At 34.8% G+C, this 20043-nt stretch overlaps 3 protein-coding genes and 1 pseudogene across 4 annotated transcripts; 1 reads left to right on the forward strand and 3 right to left on the reverse strand.

The window, feature by feature from the left end:
* Positions 1–63: 63 nt before the first annotated feature.
* LOC111283669 (GDSL esterase/lipase At4g10955-like) lies at positions 64–3311 on the reverse strand. Its single transcript, XM_022872246.2, has 2 exons — positions 2996–3311; positions 64–2344 (listed from the first exon to the last, which is right to left on the reverse strand). The coding sequence occupies exons 1-2, from the start codon at positions 3166–3168 to the stop codon at positions 1321–1323; spliced, it is 1197 nt and encodes a 398-aa protein (XP_022727981.2). The 5' UTR covers positions 3169–3311; the 3' UTR covers positions 64–1320.
* Positions 3312–5762: 2451 nt separating this feature from the next.
* On the forward strand, positions 5763–14683 carry LOC111283809 (protein VACUOLELESS1-like). Its single transcript, XM_022872433.2, has 15 exons — positions 5763–6714; positions 7628–7921; positions 8284–8423; positions 9973–10078; positions 10170–10262; positions 10619–10708; positions 10790–10903; positions 11003–11110; positions 11374–11447; positions 11878–11932; positions 12747–12928; positions 13093–13222; positions 13380–13482; positions 14072–14169; positions 14280–14683. Exons 1-15 carry the CDS (start codon positions 5932–5934, stop codon positions 14442–14444), a joined length of 2535 nt encoding a protein of 844 aa, XP_022728168.2. The 5' UTR covers positions 5763–5931; the 3' UTR covers positions 14445–14683.
* LOC111283811 (large ribosomal subunit protein eL20y-like) lies at positions 14574–15802 on the reverse strand (annotated as a pseudogene). Its single transcript, XR_016341102.1, has 4 exons — positions 15623–15802; positions 15468–15531; positions 15169–15321; positions 14574–14762 (listed from the first exon to the last, which is right to left on the reverse strand). The product of XR_016341102.1 is annotated as a large ribosomal subunit protein eL20y-like (transcript).
* A 622-nt stretch (positions 15803–16424) lies between these two features.
* On the reverse strand, positions 16425–18685 carry LOC111283810 (aspartic proteinase nepenthesin-2-like). The gene has a single exon (XM_022872435.2). It carries the CDS (start codon positions 18301–18303, stop codon positions 16615–16617), a length of 1689 nt encoding a protein of 562 aa, XP_022728170.1. The 5' UTR covers positions 18304–18685; the 3' UTR covers positions 16425–16614.
* Between the last annotated feature and the right edge of the window lie 1358 nt (positions 18686–20043).

Raw genomic sequence — 20043 nt, forward strand, 5'->3', positions numbered from 1 at the left:
AATTAATGCAACTACAAACCTTGGCATATATTGCTAATTCCTTTTGAGGTAGATACAAGAAAATCTAATTACGCGATTCTTAAGGGTTTGGTGTTGTGTTGTTATGGACTCCTATTATGAAACTTGGTTTAGAAAAAACATAATTTTCAGCATCTTTTCTTCATGTCCTTCGACTTGGTTCTTGTCCATAACCTCCACACACCTATCCATTTCAATGGAAACTTTATATTTATAGCTCTCTTTCAGGTCCCTTTCATTGATCATAACCAAAACCCAAGTAAGATTTTCCTGAAACAATAATGGGAAAGAAGGTAAATCAGCTGAAAAAATCTAAGAACGAGAAGCAACTTCACAGCCTGATAATAGTTTTGAGGCCTAAGGTTTACATTACAGACAGCTCAAGCTTCAAGCAGCTTGTTCAAGAGCTAACTGGCTATCGGAGCCAAACTACTACTAAACCTGAAGAAGTTGAGATTCTTGAGAAGGTCCCGGCTGTCAGCGAAATACCTGCCACCACCACAACCTTATCTATGGATTCATCGTTCAGTTCATTCGAGTTATGTGACCAAACATTTCAATCAGGCAAAGAAATATATAAACTAAGTGGCCTGATGCAGACAGCTGATGACATCTCAACGTTTGATCAAGTACCGCCTTTGTCTACGAACCAACAGACGGATTGGCTAGCATACCAGAATCTTGTGTCATGGCTTTTCGACGCTGAGCCATATTCTTGCTCTATCGGTTACACTCAGCAAGAACAAGAGGACAGCTTATTTGACTATGACTTCTCAGGGCTACTATGAGACATGCACTGCTTGTTCCGATACAAGTAGTGCCGCTGCAAACAAATGCAGAACATACCAAAAGCCTGACTGATTAATTGATTGATGTATTGATTCACTTCATAACCCATTGCAGAGATGCAACATATATAAAACATGTAGAATTAACTTTTCTTGGACAGAAAGTTCAAATGCTGTTATTGCTCCGTTCGACGTGAAGGGTTCCAATTAAGTTCATATGCCTTAAATTTTCCTTTCAACATGTTCACATGTTTAAAAAAATGTTCTTGAGTCGGCGTGACGTTGATTTCATAATGCAAAACTGCCTAACAGCACAAGGAAACATTTTAGATTAAGTGTGAAAAACAATAACAGTAGATAATTAAGCAATGATTTTATATATTCCAAGGAAAAGTGGTATAACAAGGATGAGAAAGCAGAAAAGCCAACTTATTGGAACATGCACACATATTAGAAAGACGGGGAAGGATCTGATTGAGAAACTGAGTTATTCGATAAAAGCAATGGCCTTTTGTTATCTTGGTCTTGCCGGCGCTTGTTGTGGAACTGGGAGGCTGTACAAGGACTTCAATTGCCTGCTTATCAACTTGCTCTTACTTAGAGCAAGCCGGAGATCCAAGTCATCAGACCACCACTGCTCTAACCCATGAGCCTCAAGAAACTTTTGTTTCCCCTTCGACATCACAAACAGCTTCGCTGGAACTTGACCAGTTGTAGGACTAACATTCTCCTTGTCAGCATCTTTTTCCTCTGTTCCTTCAGGGTCAGTGTAGTGGCAACAGATGTAATCACTATTATTCACATATAAGTGAGGCACCCATTTTTTCAATCCCACCGAAGTTTTCTCCTCATATATATGGGCTAACCAATTCTTTAGGCCTAAAGAGTTATCCTTGATCCCCTCATCACCACTGGCCTGAAGTTCACTGCTTGAACGAAGCATCGACTTTAGTCTCTTCCAAGCAAACCCTGCTTTTTCTCCAATGTTTCTTAAGCTCATAGTCAGCGAAACAGAAGGCGGGTTAAACAAATGAGCATCCACATATATCCCTTCTTTAGCCAATGCTTTTCCCACTTGTAAAGCAAAGCCAGCCCCCAACGAATGGCCTGCTATACATACGTTCCTGCTTCCATACCTTTCAGCGACTGATTTTAATGCCACCAATGCTCCTTTAAATCTCACTGAACCCTTCAAGCTTTCCCAAGCTAGAAAACGTAGGTCATCCTCAATATCCCTTCTGATAGTTGGACCTTTGAGTATCGTTCCTCGAAGTGCTAAAACAGCCTTTGGTGCTCCACTAGGTCTAATGAGCACAAAGTCAGCCAGGGCTGCTGACTGATCCCATTCTAATACTGCTCCATAAATAGATCCATCCCTTTCATCAATCAAAGTTTGGGCTAGCTTGTACTTGAAGGCCATCCACCACTTTGGAGCAAGAGCATTTTCATCCGTTCTGTTCTCTTGTCTGTCCAATTCAAGCAGATAAGCCGCTTGTATGAAGCATGCAATTACGGTTCTCTTATAGTTTGCATCTTTCCTGCATTCATGAATCATTCATTAGCAAGATTGGCAGAGTTGCTTATCTAAAATTTTGTCTTTTAAACCTATATAGATGGCATATGCCTTTAATAGAATTTATCTCTTTCCAAGACAAGAATTTGCACATGTAAATCCCATGGATTCATTCAATGATAGCTAGCAGGATAATTTGTGGTGAGTCAAACATAATCAACTAGATCTCAAATTTCAAAAAACCCATTTCCTAACTTTCAGATGTTATTGAAACATTCAAAACCCTGACCCAAAAATTTCCATCCAAATCCAATACAATGTTCTGATCAGATCATTCTTCCGCAATCACTGAAATCAGTGCCTTCTGATGCAAGGACTAACACTAGACTTGCTCTGCTCATAGAACTTCAATTTACCATTGAAATCCTCTACTATCAAACAAGGTTCTAACTTCTACCACATAGCCTAAGATGTTCATGGAATCATTAAAACTGAAGAACCTAAATGACCAAAACAGTGAGAAAAGCTCATAGATTTGGAGAGAAAAAGGAAATGGGCATCTTAAATTAAACATTTAAACTTCATTTTATCAACCAAAGTTGTATAGTAGCAAATAATTATAATATAATAAAACCATAAAGAAGAAAGATGAAATTAGGAGGAAATTTTTACTGACCAACTGGAATTGATGAGGTCTCTCCAATTAGGTTTAGCCACATTGCGAGGTCCAGACATGTTAAATGAATATTGGTGTGCTTCTTCTTTTACTTCTGCTGCTTCTTCCACCACTACCACCATTGATCCTTCCTCCTGCTCCTTTGTTATCTCCTCTGCTCCACGCTTTGCCATTCCAAACAACCCAATGCAATACAAATTAATCAGCTTAGTTCCTTTGTTTGCATTTCTGAGAACAACTGAACAAGAAAGAGAAAGCTTTGACGACACGGTTTTGTTTCTGTTTCCTCTTTGGTCGTGTGAAACCTTTGACTTGGCATCAAAAGGGTAGTATTATTTATAAACCAAAAAAAAAAAAAAGGAATTTCAAGTAATTTGAAACGCCTGGATTTGTAGGATCTGCAACGGTCATATGTCATTCATGATGTCGGTTTCCAATTGAAATGACCATACTAACCTTCCATCTTCGACCTGAAGGAAACCTTCGACGTGTCTTGTCTGTATGGAAGTATTGAGTTTGTTTGACTTTCCATGAAGGTTACTTTTGGATTTTGGATTACAGATCGGATGGCAGCGCGAGTCAACTAAACTGCCAACTGAGGTTCATAATCCTCTAATAACCATACAATCCTATCTTAGGGTGAATTCGGTTCGATTTAGTTTGATTTAGAGAAGATACTAAATGATTTTGATAACGGTTTCTGAAGAAAATCAGCTCTATATGTGAAGATCATCACAACTCTGTTTGAAGAAGGATTTGATTCTCTGAATGCACAGCCCACAAAGGAATGGGATTCTAACATGTGCTGGTGTGTGGGCTGCATGGAATAGCCACCTTGCATTACTCGGGCCTGTCGTATACATTTGGAGGAGCTCACTTCCCGCAACAGAAATTCGGAAACTGGCAACTGAAGAACAGAATCTGCTTCAGTCTTGCTCGACAAAACCATCAAATAAACTTGGTCATGGCTTTGTTTTTCATGGCTTCTTCTCTTAACCCAAAAGCCCTGCTCTAATGTTCCTTCTCCATTCATATACCCAAAACACAAGCACCCTTTCAAGCTCATCTCTTCTTCTTGTAAAACGTTTGCTCCGTCAGAAGGAAAAGAAGCGTTTTAACTGCAAACAACTTTCATTATATTCTTTTGTTTCTTCTTTTCTAGGGTTTGATTTTAGCATATAATTAATTTGTGCTTGAATTGTTAGCATATGTAGAATGCCTCGATGGATAGATTTCTTGTTTTGTGCTTGAATTTTTTTTTATAGAAAATACCTGATCATATTGGACATAAAGGTGACACCACGAATAGCTTCCTGTTGCTCTCCATACCTCACAGTTTCTGGCTATGTCTCATGGCAGCAGCTCAAAGACAAGAAGGATTTTTCGTTGTTCAACATAGAACATTGAATCTTGAGCATTTTGCTACCTTTGAAATGCTGGTGAAATTAATCTTAGGCATCCATGGAGATTCAATAATCATTTAGACTGCTGATTGCCTATATACTCTTGACATTTTTTGTTAGGATCTCTGTCTTCTGCACGCACGCACGCAACCGAACCTTTTGGAACAACTAAGTTCTAGTAACTCTGCTGTTGATGGTATGTGAATCTTATCGCTGTACAAATACTAGAGCTTCATTTATTCATTGTTGAGTCGATTTCGAATTATTTAAATAATAAATCAAATATAATTGTTAATAAAAGTTGGTTATGTTGATAAGAATGAATATTTCGCTTGTAAGTAAGATTTGAATATTTCGCTTGTAAGTAAGATTTGAATTCGATTTTTAGTGTTAACAATCTCCTTAAATGATTTATAAATTTAATGTAAATACTCATAACGAATATGCCACTCCTCATTTTAAATTTTTATTAAAAAAAAGAATTTGATTATTTTAATACAAGATTTGAAGGATTAATGAATTTAATTGAGTTTTATTTATTAATATTTTTATAATATATGCATAAAAACAATTTATTAAAATATAATATTTAATATTTATATTTATAATTTTTTGAATTTAAACTAATAAAATCGAACATAAAAAAATAAAACTTCATTTAAATTAAAAATAATAACGGATCAAATTGAGATGAATTTTTACCAACCTTAAATCTGATCTAATTTTTATACTCATAATATTTGAAATCGACTTAATTTTATATTATATAAATCTTATTTAATTTAGTTTCATAAAAAATTAATAAAATATTATTTTAAAATATAAAATTAAATAAACAATTAAAAAATAATTATACATAAAAGATAGTTCGAATTTATTTACAATTTAATTTTAATCTGACTCTAATTTGTTTTTATATTATTATTTAACCCAATGTAAAACTCAATTTAAAAAAAATTAATTTTAAAAAATCAGATTAAAATCCGTCGAAATTGATTTACCACCTCTAATTGAAATTCATTTTCAATAGAACTTCAAGTACAATCGAGCTCGGCTGGATGCTGACAACAGATTTGGTCAATTACACCCTTGTTTTTGTGGCCCCAACCCATGCCCATAAGGATATAAAACTCTTAACATTCTAAAATAATAATCCTTTTTTTTTTTAATTTTCGCTCTTGAATCAATTATCCAAATTAATTAAAAAAGATAATCTCTTAACTATTTTTTTATACGACTTCATATGTTAGATTAATATTCGTAAACGTAACGTTTTCTTGAATCAGATATTTATCAGATTAGAAATTGAAAAAAAAAATCTAATTTGTTATATATATATATATATATTTTATTTTTTTTTCATTAGGAAAGTGCTATAGTAGTGTAGTTCATGCCTTTCTCCTTCCAATAGTTCTCCGAATTTTCCCTTTTTTTTATTTTTATTTATTTCTCCATTCCCACCGCCTATTAAAATCATCCTCAATTGCAACCCCCGCCAAAAAAACAAAAAAAACAAAAAACCCCAAAACAAAAATGGCCAACGTTTCCGTTGCCGCGGAATGGCAGCTCCTTTACAACCGCTACTACCGTAAACCCGAACTCTACCCAATGAGATGGAAACACATGGATTTATCCCGCAACAAAGTCGCCTGCGCTCCCTTCGGTGGCCCAATTGCCGTGATCCGCGACGATTCCAAGATCGTCCAACTCTATTCAGAATCAGCTCTCCGGAAACTTCGCATCTTCACTTCCTCCGGCGTTCTCATCTCCGATACTGTATGGAAACACCCCGGCGGACGCCTGATCGGCATGTCGTGGACCGAAGACCAAACCCTAATCTGCATCGTCCAAGACGGCACCGTTTACCGCTACAACGTCCACGCCGAGCTGGTGGAACCCAACGTTTCTCTCGGAAAAGAGTGTTTCGAGCAAAACGTGGTGGAATGCATGTTTTGGGGTAACGGCGTCGTCTGCTTGACGGAAGGAGGGTTGTTGTTTTGCATCCCGGATTTTAAGGTGATGCGTCCGTGCCAGCTGGCGGAGACGGGGGCGGAGGATCTGCCGAATTGCATGGCCGTTATCGAGCCGAAATACACGGTTTCGGGGAACGTAGAGGTGTTGGTTGGGGTTGGGGATGGAATTTTGATTGTGGATGAAGATGGAGTACAGAGAGTGGAAGGGGAAGCGGTTCAGGGTCCGGTTCAAAAAATGGTTGTTTCTTGGGATGGCAAATATTTGGCCATTTTTACGCACGATGGGCGGATTTTAGTGACGGATATTAATTTCAAGGGAGTTTTGTTGGAGTATAATTGTGAGGTTAGTTTGTAATTTTTTTTTAACTGATTGGTTTTAGAGGTGTAATTGAGCTGAGCAGAGTTGATATAGTGTGAAGCTCAAGTTCTGAGCTTGACGCTACTCAGCTCGTTCGACTGAGTTTTAATTTTCAAGTTTGAGCTCAATTTGACTTCAACTGGAGATAAAAATTGAGTAACTTGAGCTCATTTGTATGATAAAAATGAGCACAATTCTTATGCCTGATTTCTAGCTCAATTATATGTTTGAACTCGAGTTCGAATTGACATATAAAGGTATAATAGTAAATCTTTAATTAAAATAATAAAAATATATTGAAATTTAAAAGTTCGGTTAGACTGGTGAGCTACTTGAGCTAGTTATTAGGATACTCAAACTCACTCGTTCAACAATGATCGAGTCGAATTTGAATTTTATCTGAGTCGAATCTGAATAACTTGCTAGTATTAATGTATCATTTACACCTGTAGTTTGGTTACTTGTATAAAATGTTCATATATGTTTATAATTATATTAAAAAAAAATGAATTTATTAAAATGCATTTTACTAAAAATTTATAGTCTTGATTTGTTGAAACCTGAAACTTTTAAGGTGGAACTTCAATTGAATTGATGAAAATGTTTGTGAATATGTTAAAATTCTATAGGGGTTTCTCAGATGAAAAGCAAATAACAAAAAGCAATAGCTAAATGGAGCTTTAGAAATTCATATTTTGGAAAATGATGACAATATAAATATTCAATATGCTTGTATAATTGTTGTCTAAAACTTCAATAGCCTTGATGAAAATGTTGTGAATTTATTTTAATTCTATGGCGGTATACAAATGCTACTGATTATCTCCTTCATTTATAATTCTAATCACTATTTTTAGTGTTTGACTCTGTGTGTTATCAATTACTTTTGCATATACAGTCAGCTCTTCCTCCAGAGCAGCTAGCTTGGTGTGGATTGGATAGCGTACTTCTTTATTGGGATGATACACCATTATTGATGGTGGGTCCTCAGGGAGATCCGGTTCATTACTTTTATGATGAGCCACTGGTTTTGGTCCCAGAGTGTGATGGAGTGAGGATTTTATCAAACACAAGTATGGAGTTTCTGCAACGGGTTCCAGATTTCACTGTATCTATCTTCAAAATTGGAAGCACATCACCTGCCGCATTGCTGTATGATGCCTTGGATCATTTTGACAGGCGAAGTGCGAAGGTAATCTGTGCTTTCTTTTACTGAGAGAAATAGTTGATTTAAAGTTTGTTTTGGTAAACATTGTCAGTTTCTCTGATTTCTTTTGCTGCAAATATGAAGTTAGTTGTATTGGTGCTTGGTTTACATTTGAATTTTGCTAGTTGATTTGATAATGTATAAGCACAGTTCATATTGTTTAGTGCTATTTATGGACTTCATCCTTACTGTCCTAGTAGTCGTGATATTTGTTCCCTTTTTACTGTCCTCTGAAATAGCCATGGTACACAAAAGAAAAGATAGTGAAAGGAGTTTGTTGTTGAGATGGTATGATTCTTTTTGGGTATGATTTCTTAAAGAATTTTCTGTTACCTATATGTTACCAGGCAGATGAAAACTTGAGATTGATACGCTCATCCTTGCCTGAGGCTGTTGAAGCCTGCATTGATTCTGCTGGTCATGAATTTGATGTTTCACGTCAAAGAACTCTACTAAGAGCTGCAAGCTATGGACAAGCCTTTTGCAGGTCAGTTGGAATTCCAGTTAGTGTGACATTTGATGCTAAAACAAGTTGCTTGTTTTGAAAATGAAACATCTTGATATTTTATTTTAGTTTCTTTGCTTGCATGTTTGGCACTATACTAGGCAGTTTTCACCTTTTAGAATCTAATATCTAGATGTACGTTTCCGTGAATAATATAAAATCTTGGATTCACTGCTTTTGAAAGGATGCCATATGCTGTTGTTGAAGTGCTGGGATATGTCCAGAAAACATTTTTAGGAATCTAGGTTTTTCTGATATGTGTAACTACTAAAAGTATAAAGGAGAAAGGAGGTTCAGATAAGATGAATCTAGAAACAGATTTAATTGAAATCCAGGTTACATAACTTTTTTAGTTTTACAGAACTTTGATCAAGATCGTTAAAGTGATTGCAATTACTAAGTTCACTCTTGTGTGTTTTTATTGATTTAAATATCATACGCAGACATAAATTTACAAGTAGTACTTTTGATTCTTGAACTGAAACCTATGAAAATGCAAAATTTATGCGTAAAACACCAATTATGTTTTGTACTTTTGTGCTGTGTTATAAAAGTGGAATTTTAGTATTTGAAAATTGAATTCTGAATTATTTTAGTTTCAAATGTTCTTAAGGTTGAATTCAGATATTAAAATCTATATGTTATGTGTCTAAAATTGAAGAACTGCACTTCATTAAATTGTTAGGGGAACTGCAAATATCGAAAATTGAAAACCCATTAATCCAACTCTGTCTTTAAAACTCTCAAATTGTAGATAAATATAAAATAGGTACCTTGATGGATGATAAAAAAAATAATCAGGAACATTGAACAGTCTGAAGCATAATATGATCCATGAAAATGAGTTTTGAAATCGTTTCAAGTGAATGTGTTCTACATTCTGCAATGAGAAGGTTTTCTTTGCTGAGATTCTTACACTTTTCTTTTAATTAATATCATTGTTTTAGTGGTCATTTATATGTGTAATCAAGCGAGATTGAAACTTGCTTAATTTAAGTCTGTAATTTTCAACAATCTATGTTGTTATTGAACAACAACTATCAGAAAATGAGCTTTCCTGTTTTTATTTATTTGGAATCTTTATTTTGAAAGACCATCAACCTATTGGCATTGCAATTATTATTCTTTCTCTGTTTTGCAAAGTTCTAAAACTTTCGACATGCCTCTTTACATTCTCTGCAATTTATGAAAGGTCCTTTTGAACTTCAGAAGGCATGTGGTAAGCCAACTAAATCTTGTATGACTGCATTTACAAGAAGTCTAATGGTTATAGAAATCTGGCATGATTTACTTCATTTTTAGTTGAGATTTGAAGTTTTTTCTATGCATGGGTGTTGCAATCTCCTCTTTTCCTATACTCATGCCTGCTATTTAGCTATGATGGATGTTTTCCTAATTACCTGTGTGGTAGTTCTGTAGCTGCCTTCTGCTGGATTTTTTTTTTTGGTGGTATTAGCTATTATCTTTAAGTGTAAGGATCTTTGTCTTCTGATTTATGCTCTTGATAATGAAATCCAGTTGAATTTGGCAGCAATTTTCAACGTGACCGTATCCAAGAGATGTGTAAAACATTGCGGATCTTAAATGCTGTGCGCAATCCTGAGATTGGCATTCCTCTAAGTATTAATCAATATAAGGTCTTAAATGCATAACAATTTGCCGTTTCAATTTTGATGCTGAAATTACTTTGTTTTCCCTTTCCCTGACTGATTAATGTGCTTCTCTCAGTTGCTTACACCATCTGTGCTGATTGCTCGTTTGATCAATGCGCATCGTCACCTTCTTGCACTACGAATATCAGAGTATGTTGGAATGAATCAAGTAGGTTCCAATGTGCTTATTTCACAATATATCATTTTTATTTTAGGCTTTTGTCCTATATTAAATTTCCACAACTTTGCATCTCTTATTCACAAAGTAAAAACTGAACCTCAAGAATGCTTGCAAACTTCATTTGTTTGACTGGAATTCTGTTGCACCTAAATAAAATTACAGAGTGGCATTGCCCAGTGTTTGATTTTAATCTTATTTGCATTTGGATTGCGAGATGGTGTTATGCTTCTTCATTAATTATCATATTTTCATGTCTTAAGTTAATTGGTGCATTTTATTAGGGAAGTAGAAAGTAAGTAATCACATAGTTAAGAATTCATTTTCTGCTGATTGGCTTCATGTAGGAGGTGGTGATAATGCATTGGGCATGCTCAAAGATAACAGCTTCATTAGCAATTCCAGATGCCACTCTCCTAGAAATTCTACTTTATAAGGTAGCTGAAGACCCTGGTTTTTTTGTGCATTTGATTTCATGTAAATACATTATCTGAATTTATGTGCCTTTTGAGTTTCAGCTAAAATTATGCAGAGGCATATCATATGCAGCAGTTGCTGCACATGCAGATAAGAATGGCAGGAGGAAGTTAGCTGCTATGCTTGTGGAGCATGAACCTCGTTCCTCTAAACAGGTTAAATTCCTTACCCTTATATTTGCTTAGATTTCATTTATAATGTCCGTTTGGAATCTTTCCATATTATGTATATTACTCATGATCTTTTTGCTCCAGGTGCCACTTTTGTTAAGCATAGGAGAGGAAGATACTGCTTTAATGAAGGCAACAGAAAGTGGTGACACCGACCTTGTGTATCTTGTTCTCTTCCATATCTGGCAGAAGGTATTGCTTTGACAGAACAAGAAACTTTGTTTACTTTTGTTATGATATTACAGAAACCATAAAATTGAGCTGATATATGAGGAGGATTAAGAGTGGGCCTAATTGTTAGGTTTTCACTATCTATCTGAAGGGCCTTGATTTGACTTTCCTAATTGAGTGGGTTCTTAATTATCTCTCATGGTTAGCCTGAGGATACTAGAAATGGAAGTGCAGCAAGTGCCAATAAAGTTTCTTGAACTGGTTCCATTCTTCTGTTCATGCAGAGACCAGCTTTGGAATTCTTTGGAATGATTCAGGCCAGGCCCCTGCCACGTGATTTGTTTATATCTTATGCACGGTAGGTACAAAATTAAAGGAATATTTGTATTACTATTATTTTTAAATTTCTGCTTTTAATCTTCACTAAGCATTTGACTTTTCAAATAATGTCCAAATTAAAATTATTAAGGGCTACATGTAAACATGATTCAGGCGGACACTATATGTTAAAGTCTCTGAGAGGCTGAAGGGCTAGTACAAGGTGCAATGATGGTGCACTGCTTAGATCATTGTGCTACTTTGATATTAGCTAGTGAATAGTATTGATTTGGACTTTTGCATTTGGATGAGTTGTTTGCATTGGTTTGGTAGTGTTGAGCTTTTTATGGTCATTTATTTGATAAATGGTAAAATGAATCTTCTATCAACAAGGATTTTGAATTTTGAATTTTTTGCATTGTATGTGTCTATGTTTCCCTGTTGATTGTTCAAGATACTTTGCGTTTCAGGTGCTATAAGCATGAATTTTTGAAAGATTTCTTTCTATCTACTGGACAACTTCATGTAAGTTTCAGCTGTTGGGTGCTTTTGTCGCTCTTACTGCTATGAAATCATTCTTAGAATTATAGTTGATGTTATTGATGTTATTATCATTATCGTTGTTTCTCTTCTTTCTGTTCTTATTATTGTTTGTTAGAAAAGATTCAACTGCCAAAAAGGGTATTATTAGTTTGTTGTTGTATGTTATCTGGTAACGGAAAGGGTATTCAGCTATTAAATCATTGAATCTCAGAATCACTTGAGTTTCTGTGATCATAAGACTGTTGGGTTTGTTAGATCTTTCAGATGATATGAAATACAATGTTATTGATTGTCAAAGACTCTTGCAGATTATTTTTATCTGTTATCAGTTTTATGACTTTTAAGTTTTCAGCTATGTCCGGACCATAGAAACCAATATAGTTTGTGAACTAACCTTCCATGGGTTAAAGATGTTCAAAGGTTTAGGCTCTTGTTATGGATCAACCATAAAAATTGGTGTTCATTATCAAATGCTGGTTGGCCCAACTACTAACAAGCCCACAATATTTTAGTTTGCCAATGTAATTGGTTCTACGAGATAATGGGTCTGTCAGGAAATTTGTCAGATGTAAGTAGGCACAAAATTTTAGGCATGAAACCAGGTGCCTCCTTTTGTAGTGTGTAAATGTTCATATTCTATGTTGCATGAATAATTGAATATCTGACATTAAGCAATGAAGATGTCCTAGGCCTATCTTGCAATTAGAACAGTAGATCAGAGAAGGGAAAAGATAAAGGGTTGAATATTTGATGAAAGATCGTGTTATTTATAATTTGAAGTTTGTTTGGTATGTAGGAAGTTGCATTTCTTTTGTGGAAGGAATCATGGGTACTGGGAGAAAATCCAATGGCAAGCAAAGGATCCCCAATTCATGGTCCACGCATAAAATTAATTGAAAAGGCCCAGCATCTTTTCTCAGAAACCAAGGAACATACCTTCGAGTCCAAGGCTGCTGAAGAGCACGCAAAGTTGTTGAGGTGAGGGATATCAATTACTTTAGTTTTTGTGTTTTTCAGGGCATCAGACCTCAAACTAAATTGCAATTGGAAAGGCCTAATCTAGATAGAAAATGACTACAATGGGAAAAGCCAATTCTTACTGCAAATTTATTTGCATTTTCAAATATTTCTGAAATTTTCAGAATACAGCACGAGTTAGAAGTAAGTACAAAGCAGGCCATATTTGTTGATTCAAGTATCAGTGATACTATACGAACATGTATTGTTCTGGGGAATCATCGAGCAGCAATGAAAGTGAAGACTGAATTCAAGGTTCTTAAACTGCCCCTATATTCTATCTTGCTGAAAGATGTTTCCATTGGTGACACAAGATATAACATTCATTCTACAACTGAATTCAAGGTTCTTTTAGATTGCCTTAACTACCAACCGAATCATAATTTTTTGCTTTATTGCTTACTTGTCTCAGGTTTCTGAGAAGAGGTGGTATTGGCTTAAAGTTTTTGCTTTGGCTACAATTAGAGATTGGGATGCTCTTGAGAAGTTTTCAAAAGAGAAGAGACCACCAATTGGTAACCTATCGAAATTCTTGTTCAATTTCGCTAAGCTAGATAGATAACGTCATAATCATGCATTTGTCTGCAAGTGCTCTCAGCTACCTGCTATCATAGAAGATTAATAATTCTTGCATTCTTTGTTAGTGATCTTTGTTACCTAATATTAGGAAAGCTTGGATTGTAAATTAACATCATTAGTTGAAGTGATGTGGGATGGGTTTTCTCAAGGTTTCCCTTCCCCATCCAATTTTTGTACACTTATTGTTTGCATTGGCTGGGAGAAAAGAAGAATTAGGCAAAGGAAAAAAACAAAGAAAATGGAAAAGTAAAGATATTTGTTGACATTAAAATTTTAACCTACCGATTTTTTAGAAAGTTGGAGTTCAATTCTTAGTTTCCAAAATAGGTTTAGCCTAAATTGATTTTATAATTTAAACTTATCTGTATTAGTTCATGCATATGCAGAAATCTGATCTTTTAATTTTCTTTGATTCCTCTGTTATCTTTTGTTTCAAAAGAGTATGTACGTATGTGGTGGGTTGGAAAGACATTAATTTGTTTACGGTAACCATTTTTTTTTTCCTTTTTTTGGTGCATCAAACAGGTTATAGGCCATTTGTTGAGGCATGCATTGATGCTGATGATAAAGGTGAAGCTCTAAAATATATCCCCAAGCTTGCTGATGCTCGAGAAAGGGCTGAGGTAACAATTGATGTTCCAATATTTGTCTTCATTTCGCCTTCATTAGTTTCTACTTTTCTGTTTGATTGCTAAACTAGTAGATGCAAGTGATCTGTGTACGGTTCTGACAGGCTTATGCTCGGATTGGGATGGCCAAGGAAGCTGCTGATGCTGCTTCTCAAGCCAAAGATGGTGAATTGCTTGGTAGATTGAAACTGACATTTGCACAAAATGCAGCAGCTTCATCACTCTTTGATACTCTTCGGGATCGATTGTCTTTCCAAGGCGTTTCCTAGATTTAATAACATCTCTTATCTTATTTTCATTTATATCACTTTTGTAACTAATGAGTGTTCAAAATTTGATCTGTTTCACTCTATCTAATTGGGGCTTTAGCCTATCACCGTCAATTATGATGACAACTACTACATAAACGAGTTGGGTCTGGAGGATGCCTTGTATGTTGTCTTAAGCTTCCTAGTAGGTGGCCTGACCACCTGAATACCAGTGGGAATTTGATTTTGGAGTTGTGGAACTGCTTGGTGCTGTCCCTCTTGCTAAGTTTCGCTGGTATAGTAGCTGTCTTCATGATTTGAATGCATGGAAACCTCACCCTGTGACTAGATGTCATATAAGGGAATTCATACGGTAAGTTTGATTAATTCAATTATTGAATTAATTGAATTATATTATATTATTTTTATTAATTGAATTTTTTTAATTTCAAAACAAATTAAATAAAATTATCTAATAAAAATATTCAAACACTATAATATCTAAAAATTTTAATAACTTGAAATGAAATAGACAATTTTATATATTTTTAATTTTATACAGGAGTTTTATTATATTTAAATTAAAATTTTGATTTATTCGTATGATTGAATTTTTAAATTGAATTGATTGAAAATAATTTTTTTTAAAAATTATTTTTCATAATTAATTAAAATTAATTTGATAATCGATCAATTTATTAAATTAAATCAATTTGATTTATTAATTCAGTTAAAATAGAATTACAAATGCCTTAACGTTATTTCATTGTACGTCTGTTCTACGGCACCATTGAGGGTTGTCTTGATATTCCTTGTACGTATTGTAATAACCAGTTGGACTTTGATGTCGCATCCAATTGCCGTAGTTCTTGATCTTCGTAGGGTTTTTCTCAAAAATCTGCAATCACAAACATACGTAATTCAAAACACCATGTATGAAAAACAAGGTGGCCTATATGATTAAATGCATTGCAATAAGCATACGCTATATATCAATGGGGTTCAAAATTTCAACGGATGGAAAGAACAAGCAATGGTCAATACCTCATTGATGGCCAAAACTTGTCCATTGCTTTTCTTCACCTTCTTCGGCTTCCTCAAAAAATACCTGAAAACAAAAACAAACATCAAGAAAATGAAAACTGAGATCCCCCAACATAAGAAATCAAGCATAAACAGCAAAAATGCAATTTACAGACCATAACTCGGTTTTGGCACGCACTTCATTGGTGGCCCAAAGCTTCATATGGTAAATCTTGGGATGCTAAAATGCTTCTGTTGGGAAACTTCTTCCCACCACTTGGTACTGATGAAGCTGTCATTTGTTTCCCAAAGGAAATTCAAAACCCAGAATCCCATTACCATTTTATCAACAAATAAATAGATATATATGATATTGATTGCTAACGACCCTGAAAGCAACCATTTTTGAGATACAGAAGAAAGCAGCTGCCGCTCACTTGCTCTCTTCTAGTTAACTTGTGTGGGCTTTCATGGGCCTAAGGATTTCAGCTTGACCCAAGCTCTCACCCCCTTTCTTTGTGATACTAAAGCCCAAAGCTCACTGTTTCTGTTGAAAATCGGTAACCAAACCTTTTGAGTTTGAAATTGAATCACATTTTTTTTCTTTTGCTCAACACAATGAAATTGGTGATGTCTAATTAAAAGGCAAAATTGGTGAAGCATCATTGACCATGACCCTGCCACCACAATGCCTTACGCTCTTTGCCTTTGGCCGCAAGGCAAGGCAAAAGCAATGGCAAATGGGATGAAAATTGCTAGTAAACGCTCGCCATCCAAGCTACTTTCACACTTCTTTTCTTTGAATTCTCTTTTTCTCCGTTGATGAGTCATCACTCATCATTCATCCATGACAAGCAGTAACAATTCATTCATGACATGATAACGGATAAGATTATATCTCAGGCAGCATTCCTCATGAAAACCACAGAGATGAGCATACTGGTATGAAAGTTATAGTTGAATTAGCATGACATCAAATTGATAAGCATATTAATCAGTAATCGATTTGATTATACAACAATTCAAGAATGTGTACATCTATCTGTAACTGACCTGTAGTCAATTTTATCATCTGAACCTTACAAAAGGAAGAAAAAAATGAATCAAATTTTTTGTATGTTACCTCTGAAACTCCATGTTTATAGTTTTTATCCTACCACCTTTAACTCTAAACATCAGCACACTTCATTGGTGCATATCCCAGCCTAGACTTCTTTGTGTCATACAATACATGGAAATTCTGCTGCTGATAGTTTCCTATAATGGAAAGAGCTGATCTTGGAGTCCCCAAAATTGCCAAACAAACAACGTCTTCTTCAAGCCAGATGAAGTAGTTCTCCACTGGGAAATTCCAAATGGCCCCATCAACAAACTGAATCCCAAAATCGGGCAGCTCTACGTTTTCAACTCCAGATACGTTGTAACAAGGGTCCAGGACTGGAAAATCTTTCAAAACTGGATATCCTTTTATTTTCTTCACAAATGCCTCTTTGATAATCTGATAAGCAGGATCGGCAAAATAACTTAGAGTAGTTCCTGAATCAATGATTGTACCGCCGGCACCATCAGCTGACAACTGCCATGTCTCCTCTGGTATTTTCAACACCTCTCCTCCAACAGTGACTGATTTTATCTGGACGTAGTAAAATGTATCAACAGAATTTTCCTTCCCAGCAACCAATGATGTGAAATTCAATTCAGGGTGGCTCAGAAGATCTTTGTCCTCCCCAAAAATCAACTTGCCGCTAACATTGGCATCACTGTTCCTATCAACAAGACAGTATGAAAAGGAATGACCATATAGTGATTGCAGCTGAGAGGCAAACGAGAGAGGCCCTTTCCCAAGCCCTAACAACCCTGCAGCGCCATGGAAGAGGCCTCTATTCCAATGACCACAGCCAAACATCACATTCTCCACCTGTCTAAATTCCGATTTCCCACTAGGAGATGTGAGATTGACAGTAAATGTCTCGAGTGCAAAATCACCAGTACTATTGGAACTGTCCCCATACCAATAATAATAAGGACACGTCTGATTCTCAGCTTTGCAAGGCTGAGGAGGATCAGGTGATGAAACCAAATGGCATCTTGAATCCTGGCAACTTATATTCCTAAAGGAACTTGATTCCTTAGGATCATAATAAGGCCCAGTTTGTTCGAAACAATCATAACAAGGAACACATTGAATCCAATTAAGGTCACTACCAGTATCAAGTATCAAAGAGAAGTGTTTAGGAGGAGTACCAACAAACACATCAATAAAATATTCTCCTGAGCCAAGACTTACACCGGACTCCAAAGTTGCCACAAGCTGGCCTGGAACCCCACTTGTATAAGATTCCAGTGCTGCCGTTTTTCCAACCACAGACTTCAAATGCTGCTTTGATTGCTTTCTATTGTTGTTTAGCCTTGAAATGGCATTTTGGTTCTTCTTCTCAATGACACTTGTATGAAGTGTCTGAATTCTGATCAAATCCCTCATTGTTGACTCCAAAACAGATTTTTTTGGCTCAGCCTTTCCATCTAGCTGCCTATGCTTCAAGTGCAGCTTAACTGTCTTCTTGGGTTTTTCTTCTTCATCTTCCTTATCATCAAGACAAGAACTTTCTTCTTGGGAAGCTATCTTTTGCGATTGTTTTGCTTCCTTTTGTTTTGACAGGCTGCAATCATTATTGCTTGTAGAAGAAGAAATAGCATTGAAGCTCATGGGGTCAGGGAGTTCTATGGCAGCCAGCGTAGACATATTGGAATTTCCATTTTTTATGTGATCATAATGGACTCTAGCAATGGCTTCAAAAGCACCAGAGGAAATTGAAAGAAGAAGAAGAACAAGACTTAGAGAAACTTTCACAAACATTGCACTGATCTTCTCTTGTTTGGTCACAGAGAAAATCCTACATGAAATGAAAAACAAGTGCCCCAAAGCTGAAGAAAGTCTCAAAATTTAAGGCCTAGCTGGTTAGAGGAAAACCAAGAATCTTTTTCCGATCCAATAACAAAGCAGAGCATAAACACAAAAGCCCAGAAAGACAAAAGACAAGACTCAAGAAAACTCAATAACCAGAAAGGAAAATTGCTTTAAATTCTTTGCAACTTTTTCAGAGAAAAGAAAACTAGTTTTCTGGGGAAAATAATGAAGGGAGAGGAAATAGAAAACCAAAGTAAATAAGAAGGCAAAGGCAAAGGGAAGCTTTCAGGTAAAGAAGAAAAATGACAGCTTTTTTTTTATAATTTTGTTGCTAATCAAAGACTTTGAATCAAAAGAAAAGAAAAAAAGTTACTTTTCAAAACGCGGTTTCATTTATATATGAAAAATAAATGCACTCAAAATCACCAACTACTTAATGATATATATATATATATATATATATTGAGAAAGAACATCTGATTTGCTGGTCTTCTTCTTCTACTTCTTCATGAGTTTCTTCCTCTCTGTTTCCTGCTTCATTACTTGAAACTTCATTTAGGTGTTCACATTTACAGCTTCCTTACTACATTTCAGCAATGCCAAGTCAAAGCAAAGCTCTCTGGCCCTTTCTTTTTTTTAAGTTTCTGGTCTTGGTTTTGACATCACAAGTTGGGTGGCTATCTTTTAAAGTGCAAATCTTTTAATTTTGACCAAATAAAGCAGGAGCAAGGGCAGAAAAGGAATTAGAAAAACAGGCGGCCATTGACTTGTGACAGGTCAATAATTTAGGTTAGGATCCGATTTTACCGTATTTTTGGTACAATGAATACTCAAATATTAATTTCAATAAAATTTATTTAACATAAATTTTTTATTTAATTATAATTACAGTAATTTGTATTATTATTTTTAATATTATTAAAATCAATTTTATCACTCAATCAAATAAAGTATTAATTTATTATATTAAAAAAAGGAAAAAATAACTTTAAAATGCATAATATATTTAAAAAATTATTTAATGTATTAAAATTAAAAAGTTACCGCATACCTGTAATGTTCAAATTTAGCTGGAAAAGACAATGATGTCAGAGAGCATAAATTAAAAAAACAATGTTGAAAACATGTTTTTTTTTTTGGGTAGCAAAAGTCAATTTCGACAAATTCATACTGATGTCACCGCATATCAGTCGAGTATGTCTTGGACCGATTAAAAACTGGTGAAACACTTGAATAAGGAGATCAAATCAAATTGATTTTGAGCATTAATTGTATTATTACTCCATCAATTTTAGAAATAAAGTTTTGTTTTAAAATTTTTTAAACTAAATTTTTATAAAATACATTTGAAAAAATTAAACAAAAAAATTACAAAAATCTGAACCTACAAAATATTATTTATTTTAATATTAAAATCTCATAATTTTATTTTATAAAAAATATTTCACAAATTTAAATTTAAATTTTTATTTTTAAATTATAATAAATTTTTAAAATTTTTCGTTATGAGATTAAAATATTATAAAATAATTTAAATTAAATTTTTTTAAATGAATTTTTCATTTGACATGATTCGTTGTCCTCAAAATCAAAGTTCATCTATTGAATTTGAAGCTATTACTAACAAAGAGCAAAACTATAGAAAATAAATAAATAAATTGCATTATTAAGCAATGTCAACATACAACA

This window comes from Durio zibethinus, chromosome 3 (assembly GCF_047325235.1).
Source record: "Durio zibethinus cultivar Kanyao isolate XHJ-2024 chromosome 3, ASM4732523v1, whole genome shotgun sequence".
Taxonomy (NCBI): Eukaryota; Viridiplantae; Streptophyta; class Magnoliopsida; order Malvales; family Malvaceae; genus Durio; species Durio zibethinus.